Source organism: Ochotona princeps, chromosome X (genome assembly GCF_030435755.1).
Source record: "Ochotona princeps isolate mOchPri1 chromosome X, mOchPri1.hap1, whole genome shotgun sequence".
Classification (NCBI taxonomy): Eukaryota; Metazoa; Chordata; class Mammalia; order Lagomorpha; family Ochotonidae; genus Ochotona; species Ochotona princeps.
In genome coordinates, this window is record NC_080865.1 from 36,553,669 (window position 1) to 36,569,488 (window position 15,820).

Consider the following 15,820-nt stretch of genomic DNA (forward strand, 5'->3'; position numbering starts at 1 on the left):
TCAGACCAATGCCTAGAACCACAATAGTAGTGTAATTTTTTTTTCTTATACAAACATACCTATGATAAAAATTAACTTATAAATTAAACAGTGGGACTGACACAGTGGCTCAGTGGGCTAACACTCCACTAGCAAATGCCAGTATCCCATCTGGGTGCCAGTTCATACCCTGGCCACTCCACTTCTGATCCAGCTGTCTGTTTATGGCTTAGGAAAATAGCAGAAGATGGCCCAGGTTCTTGGGTTGCTGTACCCATGTGGGAGATCTGGAAGAATCTTCTGGTTTCTGTTGTCAGATTGATTCAACTTTGGTCATTGCAACCATTTGGGGAGTAGAACAGCAGATGAAAGATCTTTCTCTGTATCTCGTTTTTCTGTAAATCTACCTTTTCAATCAAAATAAATCTTTAAAAAATAAATTATAATATTAAGAGATTAATAACAACTAATAATAAAATGGTAATATTACAACAATAAAAATAAAGATTATTTTGACCATTTGAGGGCATTTTGATTCTGTAGAAATTTTGGGGTTTTTTTTTTATCATGAATAATGTGGATTTCATAGTGATTGCATTGAATCTGTAATTCTCTTTTGATAACATGCATATTTTAACAATATTAATTCTTTTTATTCCTGAATCTGGCATATCTTTCCATTTATTCTATAACCACCCTCAAATTTTATTCAGAATATTTGTAGTTTCATTATATAGAAGGTTTTGACATCCTAAATTAAACTTATTCCTGAGTATTTTATTTTTCATAGTTATTGTAAATGGAATTGATTTCTTTATTTTTTTAGTTTACTTTTAACAAAGTGCTGCCGATTTTTGTGAGTTTTTATCTCACCACTTTACCAATTTCATTATTAAAAATAATAAGTTTGTGTAGAATCATGAGTTTTTTTTATATAGGATTATGTTGCCTAAAAATGAGGACAATTTGACTTTGTTTGTTCAAATTTGAATAGCTTTTACTTTTTAACATTGTCTACTTGCTGTGGCCCAATACTGTAGGGAATACAAGTGATGAAAGCATGCATACATCCTTGTATTATTCCAGATCCTAAAGGAGAAACTTTCAACTTTTCTCTGTTTAATATGATATTGACTATGAGTTTTGCATATATGACCTCTACTGTATTGAGGCACACACATTCTATACCAAATTTGTTGAGAGTTGTCCAGTCCGACCTTGTATCCGTGTGCACCACCAATGTTATTCAGTGTTCCGATGAATAACAGCAGGATCTCTGGAGTACACAACTCATTCTCTGACACAGAGAACAGATACTCTCTTGAAAATGTTCCCTTGGTGTGTTTTTCATGGAAATATGCTCATATGAGATAGGTATATAGCAAGGGGGAAAGGGCATCACTTCCTCAAAAGGATTCTGATTGCCTTATGAACAGTAGACTGCAAAAGAAACGAAACTGTCATATATCCTCTCTATGAAAATATAAGCTCAGTATAATTCGAGAACTCAGAATTTGGGAAAAAATTTCCTCTTCAGAGAGAATTTTTGGTATTTAAGGTATTGGATATATGATAGCTCAGATGAATCTGGAAAAAGAGTGGTTCATTGCTTAGGATAGATTTGTTTTTAATCAGAAACTAGTAAAAATAATTTTTTAAAAGAGTGATAGAGTACCTGAAAAAAAAAAAAAAAGATGGACCAAAATCTCTCTTCTTCCCATATCCAATCAGTGAAAGGATCTTAAATAGTATCATGTATTCTAGTTTTCTTTCCCCAGGGTGAACATTTTGTTTATTGTCCCTAGTTAGCCAGGAAATGGAAATTGACTGGACCCTAGAATAAAATCATCACTATTTAGATGAATTGATGAATGTCCAAAGTCTATTTCAAAGGAAGTAATTTATAAATTTGAATTTACCTTTGGTTATAATTCATCTGAAAATCTCTCCTTAGCAAGGTGCACTCAGATTCCTCATGATAGACGCTAGGGAATATGAGTTTACTCACTATCTTATGAGTGACATTTCAAGAACCAATGGGAGATTTTCTATACCAAGTATTGCTGCTAGACAATGATGATATTAAACATTTTCATTTACATCTTCATCAAGACTCTTTTTTAAAATGCTGTTTATAAACTGGAATAAGACAGAAATTTCTGGATGTCTTTGGATATTATCGCCTCTTTGATGGTAGATTAGAAAAAGGAAGGGGAAGTTGGACTTCTCTATACGTAATAAAGCAGCAGTGTTGCAGTAACATTTCTATAGATACATACTGTGGTTAACAGCTGCCAACACACTTTTCTCCATTCCTTGATTTCTGTGAACTCTGAATCTCTGTGTTTATAAATCCACATTCCTACATGAGTTTAAAGCAGTTAATGTATAACGAATGTCTAGTATCAACCAAAGTTTGAAGTACTTCATTACACTCCCATTGTGATCCTTTCCTAACTCCCTGTTAACATATCAAGCTGTATCTGGAAAGTGGCAGTACAACTCTTTTTAAAAAATATGCTTATTGGTTTCCATTTTGCCTCTTCTGGATTACCCATGACTGTAACTTTTTCATTCATTAAATATATCCATGCACACATTTAAAGTACTTCAATCTCTTGGTTATCCAGCAGCAAATAATCTCCCTTGTCATTACTCCAAGTCACTTTGCTTCTGTTCCTTTCTCATACTGCCTTGTTTTGAATCATTTTCAGAGAATTAGCAGAAAAATATTAGGGAAAAATCCAAATATTTTCCCCACTCCATAAATTCTTGAGATATTGAGATATGTCAACATATAGTGTGTTGCAGAAATGTGAACCTGTTGGTTAAAATAAGACCTAAGGATTACACATAGATTTCAATTGTTTGTGCTTCCACACCATTACCCTAGAATTATTTATAATTTCTGTAATAAATAAATAAACAAACAAGTCCCAGAAAAACAAATATCAATATTTTCTTTGGTTGTACCTAATATAGAGTACAAAAAAACCACCTTTATATTGTGTTAAACTGACATTGTTTGGTTGTTTTCTATATCTGTTGGCTATACTCCTGACAAAAAAATGGTCTCTCCAATGGAGAACTAAGCTTATGATTATAAAATAAATTAAAAGAAAAATAAGAATGGAATGAGGAGTGAGGATGGACGTGAAGGATGGTGGGAAATCTCATTGTATTCTCAAAACGTGAATATGAAAATCATGAGACGTGTTCCATTTATACCAATGAATTAAAAAATTTACTGTTGACACCTGTTTCTGAGTTTAAGATATCTGCTAATTTAGTATTTTGTAGCAGTTAGCATTTCCTAATGTTGATTACTTATTCTGATGATTGCTAACCTATCAGAATGTTCTCAGAAACCTTTGTTGTGATGGTAGTTATTGTATTCTTTTTTCTTTCTTTTTTTTTTTTTTACAAGATGGTTTTCGAAAGGTGATTTTTGACAGCGTATTTCAAGCCAAGGTGAATAAAGTGATGGAATATCACCATCCTCTCTTCCAAAAAGGAAACACCAGCCTTATGGAAAATATCAAGCGTAAGGTAAGACTATTGCAACACATTTCTCCATAGCATTTTGGCTACAGGCAGTATTTCCCTGATCTGCACATTTTAGAGTTTCTCTAACTCTTAAGGGTCAAATCATTGACAGTTGGTATTTGCCAACTGAGTACTCATTTGCTACTTTCTTATACTTCCCTGGAAGCATGACTTTTGAATACCAGTTTGTCCAGAGACTTATGATCACTCTCCTAAATTTTTATTATCTTTTTACCATGTAGTTTGCTTAATGTGCAGATTAACTGCCATATCTGCTGGCTAATACCCATGGCTGCATCCAAGCCAGGACAGCATATAGAATTGTAACACTTACGCTGTCTCTACATACACTGATAATTTGCATGAGCAGTATATTCAGATGATACTTGGGTACTGAAAGCTCAAAAGAAAAAGTAAAAATATAAAGATTTGTCATATTACTTAGACTAGGGTTTTTTTTTAAGATTCATTTATTTTTATTGCAAAATCAGATATACAGAGAGGAGGAGAGGCAGAGAGGAAGATGATGATTCACTCCCCAAGAGGCCGCAACACCCAGAGCTGAGCTGATCTGAAGCCAAGAGCTTCTTTTGGGTCTCCTATACGAGTGCAGGGTCCCAAGACTTTGGGCCGTCCTCAACTGCTTTCCCAGGCCACAAGCAGGGAGCTGGATGGGAAGTGGAGCTGCCGGGATTAGAACCAGTGCCTATATGCGATCCCAGCGCATGCAAGGCGAGGATTTTAGCTGCTATGCTGTCACACTGGGCCATTTAAAACATTTTTAAACCCTCAAGGATCTGAAGAAATTTCCAGGGAACCTGAATGATCGAAATCATTTTCAGAATAATATCATTATTGATTTTTTTCAACTCTGTGTTCTATCATGAGTATAGTGGAATTTCCCTATGATGCATGATGCCATTATTTTAATGTTTATATGTAGTGAATGTATTAATGTAAGCAAATAAGCAAGCACTTAACATTTTATGGTTTGATGATATAGCCTGTATAAAAACAGAAGCTATTAGGATTTTTTTAAAAAAATTAAGAGATCCTCAGACTCGAGTTAACAAGCTCAACTGCAATAGAACAAATTTTGATTCACAGGACACCTTTTATTAACACGAGAGCATTATTGTGGTGACCTTGGAATGGTCTACATTATATGAAGAATGGAGGAGAAAGCTAAACTATAATATTTCAGGGCCCAAATCCCATTAAAAAAAGAAGAGCCATACACAGATATCTGAATATCCTTAGGACATTGTTTTGTTACTCTCATTCAGAGTAGTATTTTGATACATGAGCTGACCAGTATTTAATTCTAACTTCAAGCTTTTACATAGGCAGTAGTGATTCTCATATGCTACTAGTTAGTGCAAGTGACAATTGTGATTTATTGAAAGAGGTATTGGAGGCAGACATTTGGCCTAGTGGTTCAGACATCCCCTATCCAAGTGTCTCAGTTCAATCCCCAGCTGTAGCTTTCAGTTCCAAATTCCTGTCACTGCAAATCCTGGAAGGCAATTCAAGTAGATGGATCCCCAGGAAATATGGATTAAGTACACAGCTTGCAGCCAAACTCAAGCCCACCAGAGTAAACCAATAGATAGGTGTTCTCCTTCCCCCTCAATCGCTCTCATACCTTCCTCTCCCTCCCTCTCAAATAAAGATAAACCAAATTCTTCCTTTTATTTCTTTTGGAAGAAAGCAGCTTGAAATGATTTTGCTAGTATTGTGTTGGCTTATTTCATTGGCTTTAGTGAATATTTGGGAAATGGTACATATCCACAAAAGGATCACTAGGTCCTGGACTAAACATATGGCAAGCCTATTTATTGATTATCACAGCATCAAAACAGATGTCTGGCTTATTCCAAATGTGATTGCTCCTTATTCTGAAGTCTGATGAAATTGATTACATCAGACTTTTATTTTTAATAATGTTTACATAGTTGACACAGATGCATGCCTATGTGGGCCTCCAATTACAGTTGGGAGGGTCAGATACAAAAGAACGTGGGTGGAGTATGCATTTCAGTCTTGTTTTTTGTTTATTTATTTGTTTTTTTTTTTTTCGTGAGAAGTCATGCATGGATTTCCAACCTTATTTTCCCACTGCTTTTAATTCCATTTTCCATAAATTTTTTGAAGGCCACATGTACATCCTCTCTTAATAATCATGGTACATTTACTTTCTCTTTGCTATTTTTTTCTATAGTTAAGTGATCTTTATTTTATAGCTGGTACCTACAGAACAAATTGAGTTAATAGTCAGAATATAGTACATTTTCTTTTTTTTTAACATTTCTTTTTTTTTGCATTTTTTCTTTTTTTTTAATTAATTAATTACATTGCATTATGTGACACAGTTTCATAGGTACTTGGGTTCTCCCCACCCCTCCCCAAACACTCCCACCATGTTGGATTCCTCCACCTTGTTGCATAACCACAGTTCAAGTTCAGTTGAGATTCCCCCATTGCAAGCATATACCAAACATAGAGTCCAGCATCTTATTGTCCAGTCAAGTTCAACAGCTTCTTAGGTATACCCTCTCTGGTCTGAAGACAGAGCCAGCAGAGTATCATCCCAATCAATTAAAAGCTCCAACATACCATCAGCACAAATTTACATCATTATGGAATTAATTGACATAGTAATGAGTAACCAATATGTTAAAAGTAAAGGTTAAATACCACATGTTTGCCTTAATTTAAGATGATATGATGTTATGTATAACATGTTATGTATGTTATATGTTGTGTATAAACTAAAATTGAAATGTCAATGAGGTGGTCACAGAAGGTGGTTAAGAATTCGCATTTATGGTTTTTGTTTATTTTTTTAGCCTGCTTGTGTCCTCCAGGGAGGAGGGAGAGAAGGTCACTCCTTGCTGTGAAACCACATCAGCGCCCTGGGATGGGAGATTAGTCCTGTGATGACACACTAGAGACCTTGATGTGGGGAAGAGTATTCCAAGGGTATTACTTGAGTGGTTTTGGTAGCCATGAAAAATTTTTGGTTCCATTGATCCAGGCCTGAGAAGATCTTCCCAAGATCTGCTTGTTGACAAAGTCCATCTTAGTGTATCCACAGACCCAGGAACATGCTTCAAAGCTTGGTCAAGACAATTGTCCAACCTCCTCTGCCATGCATCCTCTGATGAGGCATTTGACATTCTCTAATGGTCTAGATGAGTTAGCCATCATTTTCTGCATGTGCATCTGGACATACTGTCCACTGCACAGGCAGCAGCAATTGAACGGGCCGGACCAGATATATGTACTCCAAGGTCAGACTACATGCATCCTGTGATTTTCCCTGTTTCCAAGGCCTGACTCCAGCAGTCCAATTGGTGGGTTCCCCCAAGAAAACTTACTACCACTGGTGATCTTACACTTGACCTTATGTGTGCCAGCTAGCAAGGTCAGGTTCAGTCTGTCACCAGCACAGCCAACGCACTTGCCAGTGGATGTAGCTACCTGGTCAGTTCCACTCCAGCTCCATATGTCACACAAACCAATGGGTGATGCAGCCCAGCACAGCTGGCCTGTCACAGACCTATTCCTTATGCACACCAGCAAGTGCAATGGCCTAGTCAGGGTGACCCCAAATAACCTCCTTCAGGCCTGCCCACAGCCCCAGTTTTTGTGCATGCCAGCCGCTGCTGCAGCCTATCCTGGCCCAGCTCTCATGCAAACCCATGGGTGCTGTGGTTTAGATCAGACTGACTTGCCCCTAGACCCAGCCCTCATGTATGTCAACAGGTGCCACCACCTTGTCTGTATTGGTCTGCCTCCAGTCCTGATTCTTGCATTCACCAGCAATAGGTACAGCCTAACAGGTGAATGCCCACAGTTCCCTTGCCAGCAATGTTCCCGGCCCAAAATCTTGTGCCTGGCAAGGGGTGCCAGCCTGACATGACTTATACCCAGTCCTGGCACTTGCAAGCTGATCCTGTGGCCACATCAGCCAGTCCACACCAGTTCTGGCTCTTGTGCATGCCAGAGAGTACAACAGCCTAGCCCAGTCTGGCCCACCCCCAGTCTCAGTTCTCACGCTCATCAATGGAAGCAGTAACCCAGCAAGGAAATTCCTGAAATTCCTTTACCAGTCCTTCTCCCAGCCTCCATATCAGCATTCACCAGCAGACACTACAGCCTTAGCCCATCCTGCCTCCAATCCCAGCTCTTGCCAGGAGGTGCATTAGCCTAGATCAGCCTGGACCACCTCCAGCCCTCATATGTACTGACAGATATTGAGGTCCAATCCTGCCTGGCTTTCACCCTGTCCTGGCTTTCACTCATGCCAGTGTGTGCTGTGGACTAAGCCTTCCTGGCCTTCCCCAGACCCAGCTCATGTATGCCAACAGGTTCTGCAGCCTGGCCTGGTCTAGCCTGTTTCTAACCCATACCTCACTTGTGCTGCCCAGACTGACATGACCTGCCTTCAATACTGGCACTCAACAATGGGTACTATGGCCCAGCCTGATTGACCTGTACTCCTGACTCTCACTGATGGATGCTACAGCCTAGCCCAGCCTTGCCCATCCCCATCCCCAGCTCTCACGTGATCCAGCGGTTGCTAGAGACTAGCCCATTTTGGGCTAGTCCACACACATGCTAGACCCAGTCCACACACATGCTGATGGGTGCTACAGTCTTGCTTAGCTTGGTCTGCCCACAGCCTCAGCCCTTGCACTCACCAGTGGGAGCTGCAGCTCAATAGGGAAATGCCCAGAGTTATCTTAGCAAGACCATTTCCAACCTCAGGTCTCAGGCGTGGTGGTGAGTGCTTCAGCACAGCCTGACATAGCTCATCTGTGGTCTCAGCTCTTGTTAACCCGTGTGGCAGCCTAGCCCAGCCTGACATGGCCTACAGCCTGTCCTCGCTCTTAGGTGTGCCAGCAGATGCTAAAGCTTGGCCCAGTCTAGCCTGTCCACAGACCCGACCCACACAAATGCTGACAGGTGCTGCAGACTTATCTGACCTGGTCTGCCCCCAGGGCTGACTCTTGTGTTGCTAAGTGGAAGCTGCAGACTCGTAAATGAGTTCCCCAAGTTCCACTACCAGGCCCGCTCCCAACCCCAGATCTCAAACGTGTTAGTGGGGGCAGTAGCCCTGCTTGACAGTGGCCCAGCCCTTGCATGAACCATCAGTTATTGCAGCCTGGGCCCAACTGACCTTATCCCATCCCCAGCTCCCATGAATATATGGTGGATTTCTCTCAGGTGAGTTTCATGGTCCAGGCTGTCTTGGTCCACCACCACCCCTGACTCTCCACATAAGCCAGCAAGTGCTGCAGTCCCAACAGAAGAGAGTTCACAATTCCCCTACAGAATACTCTCCCCAGATCGAGTTATTTTGTGCCCTAGCAGGTACTGTGTCCCAGCCTAACTTGAACCAACCCTGCTCTGACCCTCACAGGTGGGTGCTGTTGCCTAGACCAGCCAGGCATGCACCTCCCATCCCAACTTTTGCAACCCCCAGGGTGTGGCGTATGATGTTATTTGGGTAAGCTCAGGTCTCCCTCATGAGCAGATGTGTTGGCCTGACCTAGACATGCCCTCTGGTTCCCCTCACTCCCCAAACCACTCCATCTCATTTCCTTTGCCTACCTGTGAGTACAGTAGCTTGGTACATAGAAGATCCCAGAAATCATTCTTTCACTGTCGAACATGCCATCCATTGCTCCCACTCCAGTATGTCCCCGTACCCCGTTCCCTGGGCAAGCCATAGTCCCCCCTATCTGGGGGCCTGGGTCATGTGTTCTGGCCTGGAGTTCCCCACCTATCAAACAAGAAGAAGGAGAAGAAGAAGAAGAAAAAAATAGTTAAGATTTATGTATTTGAAAGGAAAATTGAGAGAAAGAGAGAATCTTCCATCCATGGGTTCATTCCTTAGTTGCCCTTAATGGCCAGGACTGGGCCAACCTGAAGTCTTGCCTGAAACTCTGTCTCGATCTTCCACCTGAGTGACAGAGACCCAAGCACTTAAGTCATCTTCTACTGCTTTCCCAAGTGCATTAGCACGAAGCTAGATCGGAAGTAGAGCAGCCAAGACTCAAAAAACCATTCAGGTGGCATGCTAAGATCCTAGGAGGTAGCTTAACCCCCTAAACCACAGTGCCAGCTCCTCTTATATGTACTATTAGAATAAATAATACTAATTTGTGCCCATATCATAAAATTCTGAATGAATGAAATTTTGTAAAGAATTCTTGCAATATGATGTGAATCCAGATGTTAAGATAGAATGCAGTATGCATCTCTACATCCAAATCAAAAATGGGCTCCCAATGAAAATGTTGCGTATGTCTTGACAGTGGGATTCTGGACTGTCATTGTCTGAACCAGCAATGTCAGGACACAAATAGTAGAGTGATGGACTTATTACTGCTTATTGCTATTGTAATAATATGGGGGGAATCAGTTGGGAGGGAAGGGAATTTGGGTAGGGGGTAGGGGAAATCCCAGAGCCTATGGAATTGTACCATAAATTTTAAAATGACAGAAAAATAATAAAATAAAAACTAAATAATAATTTGTGCCCTGGGCCTGGCGGCGTGGCCTAGCAGCTAAAGTCCTCGCCTTGAACACCCTAGGATCCCATATGGGCGCCGGTTCTAATCCCGGCAGCTCCACTTCCCATCCAGCTCCCTGCTTGTGGCCTGGGAAAGCAGTCAAGGATGGCCCAAAGCTTTGGGACCCTGCACCCACGTGGGAGACCTGGAAGAGGTTCCTGGTTCCCGGCTTCAGATCGGCACGCACCGGCCCATTGCGGCTCACTTGGGGAGTGAATCATTGGACGGAAGATCTTCCTCTCTGTCTCTCCTCCTCTGTGTATATCTGGCTGTAATAAAATGAATAAATCTTTAAAAAAAAGTATAGTCTACTTTGAATTGGTTTTGAGAATTAATGACATTGTGGATTACCCATGAAATCAAGCTTCTTCTTTAACATCACAGATAATTGCTTCTGACAAGAAAGAGCTGAGGGGGGGGGGTCAGAGCTCAAATTTATCAGAGTGAGGTCTCTGTATGAAGATGTGTTGCTAAATTAATCTAGTTTTCTGTCAAAATAGTATCTAAATATTTTTTTGTATTTTGTATACTTAATCATAGTTCTTTGTATGTATATTTTATACTATAAAAAACTATAATTTATTCATTCTTGCATTTTCATTTATGCATGTCAGTCCAAAAATGTGCTGATCTAATAAACATTTATCATAGATATGTATAAAAATTATTTGAGAATTGAGGGGAAGGATAACCAGAGACTGTGTTCCTCATGTTCCAGAAACTTTCACATTAGTGGGAGAGATGAAAATGTATGCAATAATTTTAATCTGAGGCACACTTTGTTTAGGTCTATGACAGTACATTTGTGAAATCCAGTCTACTGTTATAGACTAATCATGCCTCTCTTACCCCTAATTATTGCCTGTAATGGAGATTCAGTGGTATGAAATTTCTAACCAACCCAACTGTATTGTATTTTAATTTTAGGGACCAGTAATGAAAAATAATGTCGGAATTCACCCTGATGATCTCCAAAGAATGATTACTGAAATGCATGAGATAAATGAGATGCAGAACACCATGAATGGCAGATTTGAAAACCTTAAAGTGTAAGTGTTTATCAGGATTTCCAATGTCTGTTTCTTAGGTTCTTACAGTTGATTTCCTGTGAATTGAGAAACTGAACTCTTGTTTTCCAAGACACTTTAATGAAGTTTCTTTGAAGTAAAACCACAGCATAAATCAAACATTTCAGTACATAGGCTGCTTTTTCAATGGCTCAGACTCAGAAGCCTGGCTGACTAGCAGACCACTGGATAAATCAGAAATAGGTTACCAGCATCCAAGACAGTTATACAGATATGCGAAATACAGCAGATACCACTTTTCATCTGACACTAAAACCAGAAAAATATATTTAAGTAGAGTCTTATTTAAGTGCTCTGGCCTGCATTCCCAGCTTATTTACTTCTTATTGGTGAGTCCCAAGATAATCTCATGATGCTTTTCTCTAGCCTAGGTTTCACTTTGTATATAAAATGACTGTTTTAAGATATTTTCTGGTATTTTATGTTGAACTACAGGATGCATAATACAGCTTGCAATGACTCTAACATTAGAGCTTTTTCTCAGGCAGTAGTAATATTCAAAGGCAAAATTTAAATGGCTAAAGAGTTGCACAACCAATCCTGTGAGAACTGCTTATAACTAATTATTTGCCTTAGAGGACACATATGTGTATGTGTGTGTACACGTGCTCCAATGTCCAAATTAAACTTAAACAAATGTACGTTTAATTCCATGATTCTTTTGCAACTGAGTTAGTAAAACTTTTCACTTCCAGAACTGGAGAAAAGAAAGGCAGTAAGATTAATGGAAGTATTTTTGGCCTTCGCATTTAATATAAGCCAGAATTTTTATTCACATTGTTCATAAGCCAATATTTCATGTTAATTCTGGATATCAGCCTGCTGTTGAATGTTAGCCATAGCACACATGTATATCATGTGGTTGCTGGTGTTCCAGTGGGTTCTGGATAGTTTTATAGGTAGAACAGACAAAAACTGTTGGACAACAATGAAACAAATGCCTTTCAGAGGTTCCTCTCCCCAAATGTTGGTATTTTTCCCCATTGTGGAACATTAGGCCACATTTTTAATTCTGCACAATAAATCTGTAGTCTTTTAATCTGAAACAAATTGTGCAGTGTCATATTGTTTACAAGTAAAGATATGCTCATTTTGTGTAAATTCATTGGTCTTGATTTAGAAAGCTTCCAGAATTCCATAAAGCATTTTTTCTGCCCCTGTGGTTGTTAATAACGAATTTTTATTAGTAGTATCTTGGTGTGAAGTAAATTTCCTATTGTCATATTGAAAGAGTATGGAGGTGGTATGCTTTCAAAAAATGTTAATGTGATACTTCTAATGCACTAATTGACAAAGTTTGAAAGGAGTTATACTTTGGGGCTGAAATAGCATTATTGGGGTAATAATCTTCATGAAGAATATTATGAGTGATGTTAGATCAGATATTTCAGCATATTATTATATATTACATCTTCAAAATACCACGTTTCTATTCTGGTTTATTTGGGAGAATCTAATGTTTCAGGGAATATGAAGTCCTGTTGCATGAATTGATAAACCTGAGACAGAAGAACTACCAGCAACAGCAGCTATCAACAAAGGTACTAATTCACTATTTTAGGTGGTTCTTGTAACTAGTGTTGTGGCACAATGGATTACACCAACACCTGCATCCCATATCTGAATGCTGTGCATTGCCTGGCTGCTCCACTTCTGGTCAGCTCCCTGTTGTGTGTCAGGAATGGAAGCAAAAGTTAACCCAAGTACTTGAGCCCCTGACACTCAGATAGGAAACCTGGCTGGAGCTCCAGATTCCTGGATTTGGCTTGTCCCAGTTCTGGGTATTTTCCCATATAGAGAGTAATTCATGTACACATAGGTATATGAAATGCCAATGATTCAGGGGATGGAAGATATCTCAGATTCCCTGTTGCTCTCTCTTATTCTAACTACGTTTCAAGCAAGTACAGATATGTTTTTAAAACTTCTTATCCTTACTCCTCTGTAAATATTCTTATCAGAGTTATTTAATGGCAGTTTTGTCTTCGACATAAAATGATTACAATACAAAGTGCTGTGAAGACCAAAATAAAAGCTTGCTAATTTTCAGTTTTACTTGGTTGGGGCCAGCATGATGGCTCAATTGTCGAACCCTTTGCCTGTTGTGCTGGCATCCCATGTGGGCACAGGTTCATGTCCAGGCTGCTTCACTTCCCATCCAGCTCCCTACGTATGGCCTGGGAAAGCAGCATAGGATGGCCCAAACCCCTTGGCCCCCTGCACCCACATGGGAGATGGCTGAGGAAGCTCCTGGCTCCTGGTTTCAGATCAGCTCAACTTCAACTGTTGTGGCCATTTTGGGGAGTGAACCAGTAAATGAAAGATCTTTCTGTCTCTCCTCCCTGTAAATCTGCCTTTCTAATAAAAATTTAAAAATCTTTTAAAAATTGCTACATATTTTATTTGGTTGACTCTCATAACTTCCTTTTCATCTACTGATATCTCTAATTATTAGATGTGATGTCCTCATTAAAATGTTCTGTATCATATTTCAGCTTCTCCAGTTGATCTTGAACATTACAAGCAGAAACAGTGCGATAAACACAAATAGAAAAAGGTAAATTTGGAGGCTGGTATGGTGGCGTAGCAGGCTAATTTCCCACCTCCAAGCATCCCATTATGATCACCGTTCATATGCCAGTTGCTCCACTCCCAAACCAGCTCCTTGTTTATGGGCCCAGAAAGCAGCAGACCAGAAGATGCCTCAAGTCCTTGTGCGTCCTGCACCCAACGTGGGAGAACTAGGAGAAGCTGTGGCCATTGCAACCAGCTGGGGATTGAACCAACTCTCACTCTTCTCTCTTCTCTCCTTTCTCTCTCTCTCTCTCTCTCTCTCTCTCTCTCTCTCTCTCTCTCTCTCTCTCTCTTCTCTGTAAATCTGCCTTTTAAATAAAAGTAATACATAATTCTTTTTTAAAAAGGTAAGTTTGCTGAATCCCAAGTATTTTCTTAATTGATCAGGCACCTTTCTCTCAGTATTTTTTCACTTTGCAAGTTTGTTCTTTATTGCTATCTTTTAGGTCACAGAAGTTAGTCATCATGTATGAATGGTGTGTATGACATCACAACAGAAAAGACAGCTAACAAAGAGAGCCAAATATATCATATTAGTTCAGTATATATTGTTTTTGTTATAATACTTTTCAGATCATAGCATATTGCTAGCTATTAATCGTAGACTGTTTCTGTCTACATCCTTAAGGTGGTTTTAGGGGAGTCATTGATACCTAATGTAGCTATATGAAATGCCAGTCATTCTCAGGCTTCTAATTATGAAAATCCTGTAAGGAAGGTTCAAATACTGCCATCTCACAGATGAGGAACTGAGTTCATGGAAAGTTTTAACTACATGATCTAAGGTAGGTAATACGTCACAGAAACTATAAAAACCAGGTTGTAGGGCTGTTGCCTCCAGAGCTTTGTCTTCCCCCTTTGGATTTTTGTTTTTGTATATATATTTTTTTTTTTTAGTTTTGATGTGATGAAGATGGACGAAAAATTGATGAGAAGCTACAAATGACTCACGTACTGTTTAGACCCACATTCTCCCATCATTTGTTCTTTTTCTCCCTCCTTCCCTTCTCCCTACAAACACATTACACACAAAGATTTCTCTTTTTTAACTGAAATTTTTGAGAATAAATTTTGCATGTGATGACCACTTAACCTTAAACTTTCTTAGATTTATTTTTAGGGCCCAGTGCAGTAGCCTAGCAGCTAAAGTCCTTGCCTTGCACGCCTAGGATCCCATATGGGTGCCAGTTCATTTCCCAGCGGCCCTGTTTCCCATCCAGCTCCTTGCTTGTGGCCTGGGAAAGCAGTCGAAGACAGCCCAAAGCCTTGGAACCCTGTACCTGCGAGGTAGAGCCGGAAGAGGCTCCTGGCTCCTGGCTTCGGATCAGCGCAGCTCTGGCCATTGTGGCCACTTGAGGAGTGAATCATCGAACAGAAGATCATCCTCTCTGTCTTTCTTTCTCTCTGTATAGCTGACTTTCTGATAAAAAAAATAATGTAAATCTTAAAAAACAGATTTATTTTTATTTCCAGTGGGAAGATGGAGTCCTGGTGAGAAATGAGAAAGGCCTTCCATTTGCTGCAGAGAGAAATGTAGACTTGAAAAAAGACATTGTTAGAAGAAAACTAATTTCCTCTTCTGCTCTTTGCTTTAGCTTCATAACACCATATGAAAAAGTTCAAATTTTTTAAATGTCGTTATGTAGGCACTCCTAGGAAACTATCACACAGGAATCGTATTCCAAATTAACACTAATTCTTCTAAACCACTTAACATTTAAGTGTGCTGGATTCTTTGTCCCCTTTTTCTCACAGACACACACTTTAAACTGAGAGCATAAAACATTTATTTATGGTAGAAAATATTCTAACAACAACAACAAAAAAAAAACAATTAAAAGTTAGGCTGAGTAACAGCAGGGTTACCTGACCACTGCAACATTCTAGTAGCTAATGCCAGTGTAATACGGGTCTCACTGCAGGTCATTTCCAGCCATGCCTGAAGCTCCAGCAGCCAAATGTGCTCATCAGTGTTTCCATTTTCCAGCAGAGAAGAAGAAAGAAGCTGTAAGATTTTAAAATAACATGGTGGTGGGTGGGTGAAAGAAA

General features: G+C 39.6%; 1 protein-coding gene across 4 annotated transcripts in view; it reads left to right on the plus strand.

Annotated features, from left to right (window-relative positions):
- LOC131478491 (heat shock factor protein 3-like) overlaps positions 1-15,820 on the plus strand; it is an 86,164-nt gene that overhangs the window by 20,044 nt on the left and 50,300 nt on the right. For all 4 annotated transcript variants that reach the window (XM_058658366.1, XM_058658363.1, XM_058658364.1 and 1 more), the window contains exons 3-7: positions 3,407-3,528; positions 11,037-11,158; positions 12,663-12,738; positions 13,693-13,754; positions 15,694-15,778. In XM_058658366.1, coding sequence (XP_058514349.1) covers positions 3,407-3,528; positions 11,037-11,158; positions 12,663-12,738; positions 13,693-13,754; positions 15,694-15,778 — 467 coding nt within the window. The remainder of the gene's footprint in view (positions 1-3,406; positions 3,529-11,036; positions 11,159-12,662; positions 12,739-13,692; positions 13,755-15,693; positions 15,779-15,820) is intronic.